This window comes from Montipora foliosa, chromosome 6 (assembly GCF_036669935.1).
Source record: "Montipora foliosa isolate CH-2021 chromosome 6, ASM3666993v2, whole genome shotgun sequence".
NCBI lineage: Eukaryota > Metazoa > Cnidaria > Anthozoa > Scleractinia > Acroporidae > Montipora > Montipora foliosa.
In genome coordinates, this window is record NC_090874.1 from 5,273,159 (window position 1) to 5,283,019 (window position 9,861).

Sequence of the window (9,861 nt, forward strand, 5' to 3'; positions counted from 1 at the left end):
GGATCCAAGCTCCGTGTCGTGATACAGTGTCACCAGCGGTGACACCTTCATCAGCTATCGTGTAATCGGAAGCAGAAAATGCTCATTTCCAGCCAAGTGCGTGGGGATTTTTGACGACGAAACATTCACCGAGGTTCGCAAATGATGTGGCTTCAGCTTTGCGTGAAAAAATCGCGGCAGGGATGGATTTTCGAGTCGCAAACCGCCTCTGAGCTGACAACGGTCGGAATCGTAGTGTGCAGCCTTGACTTCGTCTTAGAACATTGAAAACACGGAATTCCCGAAACGGTAAAACAAGCTCCAAAAGGCACAAAAATACACCAGAGGTAAGTCATTTTTATTCATTTTATTGAATGAAGGTTAAATTGAGCGTTTTTTAGGCTTCATAATCTTCGGTATTTTATTTCCCATACAAGGGCTTACAACGCGTTTAAATTCTCAACGGCTGCCTGTAACGCAACACCGCTTTTACTCAAAGGTCATCTTCCACTAGTAATCAATTATTACACGCTCTCTAGTGACGCGAACTTGGGCTGCCTATGGTGGAAGTAAAAAAAAACCGATCACACTTAAAATTTATTTATCATAGCAAAATTTGTGGACTGGCTGGCCGACAGGCACATCACCTCGATCTGATGTGATTGTGAATTTGTCATGCCTCGACATCGGGTTCGTATCGCAATGCCCGAATGCCCAAAATTTCGGGTTTTCATCGGTGTAAAAACCTGTGAAACTTGTGCTTTGTTTTGTTAGCTCGTGGTAGGGATACGTTATTGTTTGATGTCATTTTGCTCTTTTGTTGTCCTTTGTGTTACATCATCCGTGAGTTCCAAATGTTTTTACACCGAGGATGAGTCGTTTTCTTCGCTGCTTTATTCGAAGTATCACTTGTAAATATGACTAAAGCTGCTTATCAGAACATCAGAATGCTCAACCTCGTCCCCAGGGCGCTTTTCCCTGGCACCCAAAGCCAGGGAAAAGCGCCCTGGGGACGAGGTTGCAGAATGCTGCGTGGTGGTGTATTCGCCCTGTGCGGCAATTCGGGCCGGCAACGATGCCGAGTGGTGATTTGTCAACTCAGCTGCTTTTTACACTAAGGGGATTCAAGTTTTCTCCGCGCACTGTCTGAAAGCACCCCACAAGTCCACTTTCCCTGAATATTTCTGGGCAATCGGACGCAGTTCATTAATCTATGATTACTACTAGTTATTATGAAATCTGCCTTTTTGCAGCGGAGTTATACCAGGTTTGAATTCGGCCAAAATTTCATACGTTCACTGTAATTTAAGCCGTGTTTGGCTCTTGTTTGGCCCCCAACCAAGATGGCGTCAGAAACCCAACCTGGTTCCCTAGGCTTTTAACCGCCAAGAGTGGGACGGGCGCCCGTCCCACTCTCGGCGACGAAAAGCCCTGGGAACGAGGTTGGTCAGAAACAGTGAATTTCACGTTAGTTATTTCTTTCCCAAAGCATATTCTAACAATGTAGGGGCATTCGAGAAACAACAACCACACGAAAGAGACAAAACAAAACGGAAACATCATTATGTACAATAATATATATTCACGCATTTGCTTTGATAGCTGGCCAATGAACGATTTGCCAGTAATCAAAAACTACGTTATGCGTAAAGGATTCTAGGAAAGCCAGGGGGCAAACATTGTTAGTGTCTAGAAATAAATGCTCAGCAGAAAGTTGTGTCTTCGTCAATAGCGGCGATGTTGGACAAAGAAAAACGCATTTTCGCCGTGATTTGTGAGACAAGGTGGTGTATAAGCCCATTATTTTTTGTTCGAAGGGGGTGTTTTTAAAAAAGAATTACTTCTTCCTCAATGTTTTGATTATGTAACACTTGAGGCGTTCAACTACTTTATCAGATGTTTGTACTCATAAATATTATGTGCGTCAGTACCTTTTTTACTTGACCGAGAAGTTAAATTACAACAAAGTCAATGTATATCACTCAGCCGGTTTAGTATTGAATGAAAATTTAATATATTAGAACCTTAATACATGCCACTCAATGTAACTCTACATTTGTTAGTATCATCGAATTTAGGTGTCCCCTGTTAGTAGGCACCCTTCAGGGATATAGATAGTCAACTAGTAGTACCAGACACGTAAATGAAGTTGATGATGATGGAGTGACGATGATGACTATTTACAATTGTAATGGTCCGTCCACCCTAGGTAACATGCAGTACCTATTCTGTTAGCTGAAGCATAAAATCTCTAAAATGCATCCTTCCTTTTCAACAACGCAGCAGCCCATACTTCTGACAAACGTTCGTTCTTTCGACACGTAACGCAATCTTATCTCATCATAACGTAATCCTCACCCCTGTCACGTAATCTTTCCCTCCCTTTGATCTTTCCCTCACTAAGCGATTGATTTTCGTCTTGTATATATTCCTTTAAATCCTTCTTTCATCCATGACAAGGGACCTGATTTGTCTTTATCACTATTTTCGTGCTCTGGGGTTTTAGTCTCGCTCCTTTCAATGTTTTTGTTGTTTAGGTGCAATCTCAAAGAGTCGTAAAGGAGAGAATTCGTCTCAACGTAACCCTCGGCGATCGAAATCTGACAGAATTCTGAGCCCAACTCTTTTGCAAGTTGGACTCCTTCATTGTCACTAATTTTTCTGTGGTGTCCTAAATCCGTCTTGGTTCCTACCAAAATAAGAGTGCACTGATTGTTTCTAGCATTCTTGATGTGTCGTCCCAAGCGTTTTGCTTCCATGAATGAAAATCGGTCAGTGATAGAATAGAGAATGAAGAAAAGGTCGCCAAAGGAAGTCAACGTCTCCAACTTCTTCTCTGTGTTCTGCCGAGGCAAAGAAAAATTGTTTTCATATCTATTTGACTGGGCTTAAATTCACGCTTCCATTGACTTGAGTGAAAAAGCAAAAAGCTTTGATCGCGGTCTCGATTGAGAGAATGAATTGAACACAAACATATAGTGGTCGAGTGTACACTATTTATGAGCCAAAGAGTTAGTGCAGTCAACCAAACCATAAAATGAAAGCTAAAATTTCAGAGAGTGCTTAGGCATAATCACTGAAACGAGGGCTTAGGCTGAATCAATAAATTATTGCTATATTGACTGTGAGGCTCATTGACTCATGACTGATGACTCATTGACTCATTCATTTTTTGACTCATAAAACATGGGACCTCATAGTGGTCTTCTTGGACAGTTCATGTTCAAGTCATTTTTACCAATTCCGTTACTAGAATTTCTATTGGTTTTTAAACCCTCCAGATTTCAAGCCTGGGTTACTCTTTAGCAAAGGAATTTGAGTCCTTTACCTTCTCGTATAATGTAACACCATTGGTTCGACCCCTGCACGCTAACCTCTCCTAGAATGCGAAAGCTATGAAGCACAGCAGTTCCTAATCGCGCGTCGTTTACTGACCTTTCCCGCGGTATCCATAATGTCCAGGGTAACATATTTTCCCTCAAGGGTCATGTGATGTCTATACGTCATCTCTGGGATTAAAAAAAATGTCTTTATTAAGCCAACTGGAAAAAGATGCGAAAGGCGAATGCCTATTTCCTTATTTGGCATTGAAGTTTTTACAGCTTAAGGAACCCGTCTTAACCTTTTTAAAAAGTGCTACTGCGATCAAAACTCACTTCTCGTTTTCTTCACATTTCTAAAGTTCTTGTGCTAAATACTCGAAATGCAAGATTTTATGCAATCATTTCAAGAGAAAAACGATTTCTTTTGCCGTCAATTTTTTTCATTTACAGTCAAACCAAGTGAAGCGTACCCCTTAAGATTGCATTAATGAAGTGATTATTTGAAACTTGAACCCGCTAGTCGTTTCAAGAATGCAATAACGAATTGATTATTCGAATATTGAACTCGCTCGCTCAATCCAAGAATACGGCTAAATTCGCTAACGGCTTCCGATTTCGAAAAATCAATTCACTGTTGCGACTAGTAGGTTTCAAACCTACTAGTCTTTTCTAGAATGCAATACTGAATCGATTTTTCGGAAACGGAACCCGTTAGCCGTATTCTTGGATCGAACGAGCGAGTTCAATATTCGAATAATCAATTCATTATTGCATTCTTGAAACGACTAGCGGGTTCAAGTTTCAAATAATCAGTTCATTAATGCAATCTTGAGGGGTACGCTTCACTTGGTTTGACTGTAACGGTCCACTATATTACTTGGTATAAGCTTAAAAAAACAGTGTGTGGATGCTGACGGGCCAAACCGCCTTTTCAAGAAGCTAAACCGCAGACATATTACCTTGGTGCCAATGCCCAGACAACGAGGACATCCCTATATCTCACTTATGCACAGTCATGTTAAACGATTGTTCAAACTTTGTAATTGAAGCAACCCGCTCACCTAGACCATTATATACCTATGTGTTATTTCTAGATTTTAATATTCATTCCCGGTCTGGAGAAGAGTCTCGCATCGAACAAGCATCAACTGAGAACGAAATATCGTTTATTCTGTTCATTTATCTTCCTCAAGAAAAGGCTGCACCAAAATTCCGTTGCAGAATATCTGAGTCAGTGATATTTTATCGGTCGGTTAACTTGGATATTTTGGGATTGAACTATGTAATAACTGACCATCCCTAGGCGGCATATCTTGAAATGAGACTGAAGTCGCAAGGCTCTCTTATTATACAACGACATGCTTTTTCAAAGAACACCATTAAAAGTAATAATTGAGATAACTTACCTAGATTTTCATCATATTCTCCAATGAATCGTCGAGTCAAAAATCGCACGGTTAAAGCTGGGACAATAAAATAATATAAATAAATAAAGTTTTATCCGCATGTGAACTTTGCTTGCCGAACTGCCAATCTTCGAGACAAGTAACTAGACATCTTTTTCAACGCTTTGTAGGGGATGTATTGTTCTATTGTGCAATCGCCTACCTTTGTTAGCAAATTGATAAAATAAAGAAATAAACACATAATTTATCAGTAATTCCTGTAATAACTTTGGCATTCAAAGACGGACAAAGCATTCAGCGCACGGTATACAAAATTAATTAATCAATTATACCTACATTAGTGTGCATTAAAGAAGCATACAATTTCGTGTATATTTCCGCCGTTTAGAATTCATAGAGTTAAATTAGATCTAGAGTAGTAATCATTAATTTTGAATGCTATTTCAGTTCAAAGCTTGTTAATCTTTTGGAGTAAGACACTCCTAACTGAAGTGGTTTTCTTAATCGATTTGTTTAACCCCTAATCGATTTGTTTCGACCCCCAGTCGGATTTTTCGACCCCATAATCGAAATGCTCTTTCCACTGCTTTTTCCTTTCCTCTCTGAGTGATTTTTTTGTTTCGTTCTTTCAGCATCTGTCTACTATGGCTTATTTTTTCACGAGTCTGAGGTATTAAGATTTTTCTTTTCGATACAATGGAGAGTTTTTTAGAACTAACCAATTGGAGATTGCAAAGAGGTAATACGCTATCTTTGCACGCTTGAGTTTTTGAAGAGAGGCCTTTAACCTTAAGAGATCGATGTTCTTATCTCCATCTCCACAGTTATCCTCTTGATCACACCCTTGAATTAATTGTCTATTGTGGTTGATTCACTTATCCGACAATCTGATGCCATAACCGGTATCTAGAAACCATCGCTAAAAGTTTGCCGAAGTTGGTTTCCTGTTAGCGTATACCGAGCGGTTTTGAATGCGCCTGGCTGACTCACCAGCTGCAGATAACCTTGACGATACCTTTTTACCGTTTGTGCTTTTAACAAACAGTCTGGGAATTGTGAAAAGCACTCAAAAAAGAGATAAAAACAGAGGAATTTATTTCTCTAATTTCATAGGTCTGTTGAAAGCCTTAAAACACTCTTCAAGTTAATGACCTTCCCAAAATACTCTGTTTTAGGCTTGAGCCACAAAATGATCACCAAATGAAGTGGATTATTCAAGCGGACGAAAGTCTTAGTTGCAGTTTCCCCTCAGAATTATTCATACTGACAACTGTTGCAGGTGAAATTCCTTGTATTTCATGTAAAAAGTTTTACTGAAATCATACCCGGGGAAGAGCGATATCTTAGAATTTGATAGCAGGAATTTTGACCTGTTGAAGATCAAACATAGAAAAGTTATCGGTCACCTTTTGATGCTTTTAACGTTTCACGAAACAAAACATGAAATCTTCAAATGAAAAAACGTGACCTTGCAAATTGAACGCTACAGTGTTTTTCATGGCAACGAGTCACTGAGATTTTCCTCACTAATTTTCGAGTCTGTGAAATGGAATCCTTCAAAATGTTCATTCAAATGAAAGCTGTCCACTAATGTTTTCCGCTTTACGTTTCTTTGCACTACTCTGCACAAGGTAATCAAATTCGATATCGAAGTCACGTGTTTTTCACGGTCTCCCAAGAGAGAAAAGCACATCGAACTTTACGTGCAGCCATATTCAAATTGATACGTGGATTTTTAATGATTCCACAGTCACGAGATGAGTAAAGAGGTCGAGGCAGAGTCTGCATTCCACCGCGTTTTTTTCGCTTTTGGCCGGCAAGTAGAAACGAACTTACCTGATTTTCCTACGCCGTCCAGTCCAGTGATCACAGCTCGCACATTGATGATTTTGTTTTGTTGTCCTTGGTCGTAAGCACAGGATCGTTTTCGTCGCATGATATCTTGAGTTTATGGTAAATGAATCACACTGAAAACGATGATGAAGCATTTTAAAATGCGCATCCATTAATTCGATTAAGGTATTAAAACAAACTTTAAAATTAAGTGATATAGTGTGGATTCAAGGTAAAATTTTTAGGCCCTTTTTAAACCTGAAATAGCGTAATAAATGTAATCAAAATGATTATTCATTCACACTTAATTAATTAACACTAATTAGTACTTACAGCTGTACTTTGTGAAAGATTTGAGTTTTAAACTGACTTTTCGTGGATGTGATCTTTTGTCTTGGGAGGCAACTGTGAACTGCCGCAATGTACACTTGATGCGCAAGATATTTTGAATACGGGACAAACAGGTTTCAGTAAATCATTGTTGGGTGATGCATTGTTGATTGACAACGAAGGGAATTAAGTTGGGACACGTGACTCAACTGGCTTTAAAATATTTTACGAAAATAGTTGTGGCTTTGTTTGTAAGTAAAGTGTGTCCAGAGCAACACCTTTTTTTTTGCGAAAATCACAAAATTAAAAGCCATACCCGAGTAGGGGCAAAGACAGTCACTGTCACCTCTTATACAATGAGACTTGAGGGAAATTTTATGATGAAGATCCATCCCTTTGTCTATGAACCGTTACAACTTTGCTTCAACATGTAATGCAACACTTTGTTGTACCAAATGTTCGGTGCCTTTGAACAGGTCGTTCAACATCGTTGAAAGCGTAAAAAATGTTGAAAGCAAATCAGTTTAAACTTTTCATTCAACTTCGATTCATCTTTTTCTTTGTTCTCGAAAATGTTGAAGGGTGTTGAATCCGTTCAACATCTGTAGAACAAACGCATGCTCACATCAACATGGCGTAGTTTATCTGGACGAGAGAGACTGGTTTCTAGTTCTTAGTTCCTCGCAATAAAATTTCGCGAAAGTGTTGGTTCTTTTGTTGGCGCAATGTTGGAACCGTTGAACGGCCTCCGCACAATTTCGTTTTTGCGTCCAAAATTTCCCCAAGACCCGTTCAACTTTTGTTTAACTAATGTTGGTCAAATGTTGAAACCATTTAAGCGGGCCTTAAGAAGTTTGTGTATGAAGAGAGCAACTGGTAGAAAAATCTGTTCTGAAGATAGATTTTTAAGTTACTTCATGATCATTAAGTATGGCACGAGTTTCAATATTAACGGAACCATCGATATAAAAACATCTCGGTATCTACTCTCCTTATTGAAGTACTGTCGAATAAGATATGTGGGCTTTCTAAATAGTTTAATAGTTTAATAGAGTGAGATAAAGCCCAGGTCAATCTACCGTTTATAATTATTTTTGTTTGTGTGTTATCAACCGAAGAGGACGAGCAACGCGGGATTCATTCAAAAACCGCTGATCCTACTAAGAGCTGTTATCAATTTAATTAGCGACTCCTTCATTCTCAAGCACCCTAAGCCTAATTATTTGCATAAAATTGAAAAACCGTCATAAAATTTTTACGATTTGCTAGCTCCAACTCTTTACACTTGGCAGTCCAATATATCTCGACGACCTTAGTATTTTAGTCCTATTAAGGCTACGTCATTATGGTCACGTGACTAACTGGAAGTGTTTCCTTTTGCGATAGAAAACTGAAAATAGGGCGCTCAGATGACATAAAGTAAACATCAAATTCATTGCTGCTGATATTGCTTGGTCGTCCTCTACAAGAACCTGTCCGGAATGATTGACTGTAATCCCCGGTTGAAAAGTATTTTAGGTCACGTGACTTCCTTTTTCTTTTCATGCTGCCTTACTTAAATATTGTTTTTATCTGTTTCGGACACGGATATAATCTTTTCACAGAGACTAGTGAACTGTACATTATCGTTGACTCTGTGATATTGAACATCATTGCCCCTAGATATTGTGACGTCACGAAACAGGTCACCAAGTCAACAATGCACTGAGTATGTGATTCCTCAGTATTGCATTGCGCATCCCTACTGCGCACGATTTTTGCGTCATTAGCGCGCGCAAATTAGCGCGTGCACGTACACAGCGAAAGAAATTTCCCTCAAGCTAAGCTCGATAGCGAAATAAATGCTCATTTTCTTTTAAACGAGCATGGTGACCTGTATTTTTTATTGCATAATAATAGTGTGCATATTGTGCCCCTTAATTTAAAAGAAAACTAAAAAAATTTATCGGAAGCAAAAAAAGATCTAGGCGAAAGCATGTTGGAACCCGTTACTCTGTGATGCAAATTATGACCGCAAAAATAACGACTCTACGAACGCTTTACGTCCACGTCGTTTCAAATAGTGTTATGTTTCCACAAATTTTATATAATATTGTTCTATATGCTCGACATTTTCTACCTGTTAAGTTTTTTTCCGAGTATTACTTTTATAAACTACCTATCGAGCTACCGCAAAATGTAACGTGGACCGATGAATAATGTGCCTAAATAGCACGAGTACAAGCATAAATTGGGTAAGATTGGCCCATCATATCTCTTAAGCGAGAATGGTGACCTATCATTTTTATTGCTTTTTTCGAAACAGTGCTTGGTAGAGAACATTCAGGGAAAGTTTTAAAAAAATTCATCGGGAACTTTAATTTCTGAGGAATCACCTTAAGGGTGCTGAATGGCTTTTTCAAGAACGCATTGGTTCTTTTCTGGTGCTTTATTTGCAATACATTTGATAGAAACAGTTTTCAACTTCACGGGGGTCTGGCTAATCGTCTTCCGTGAGTCATGCCGTGACATGCTTGAGTCTATGCCATTATATTGCAAGGCAGGCGCTGGTAGGATTTGCTAAAGCACTCGACGAAGAACACGGAAGAAAAGAGCACTTTCCTGAGTCACACGAGGATTGAAGAGCGCTCTGGCAGCCCAGTTCAGTCCGACTAGACCTTAGCCACTAACTATGCGTCGTTCGGAGAAAATCGAAGCAAACTTCTCCCGAAAAAAAATGGATCGAAATCCATCATGCCCACGGGCGGTCTTTGTTGAGTTCAGTGGTAATTATTGCTTCTGACAACGTACAGAATGACTTTGCTGAATTCCAGCATGCGCCACAAACTTGAACTCATTATATAATAATAAAAGCTGCGTGCATCAAAACTGTAAAAAAAAACGACGACAGTAACACGACGCCTGATATCCGGATGGCATCAGTGCCTTTGTATGATTTCAGGGTCTTTAGTTTGAGAACTTTTGACTTTTCTTTCCCCCCCCCCCTGTTG

At 39.3% G+C, this 9,861-nt stretch overlaps 1 protein-coding gene across 2 annotated transcripts in view; it reads right to left on the reverse strand.

Moving 5' to 3' along the window:
* Nucleotides 1-525: 525 nt before the first annotated feature.
* LOC138008573 (ras-related and estrogen-regulated growth inhibitor-like) overlaps nt 526-9,861 on the reverse strand; it is a 10,224-nt gene continuing 888 nt past the window's right edge. Inside the window, exons 1-5 of one of the 2 annotated variants that reach the window (XM_068855897.1) lie at nt 6,875-6,944; nt 6,545-6,675; nt 4,709-4,765; nt 3,415-3,488; nt 526-2,822 (exon numbers count right to left, since the gene is read on the reverse strand). In XM_068855897.1, coding sequence (XP_068711998.1) covers nt 2,379-2,822; nt 3,415-3,488; nt 4,709-4,765; nt 6,545-6,644 — 675 coding nt within the window. In that variant the 5' untranslated portion in view covers nt 6,645-6,675; nt 6,875-6,944 and the 3' untranslated portion in view covers nt 526-2,378. Of the gene's footprint in view, nt 2,823-3,414; nt 3,489-4,708; nt 4,766-6,544; nt 6,676-6,874; nt 6,945-9,861 lie in introns of those variants that run through there. The other variant, XM_068855896.1, reaches the window with a different exon arrangement.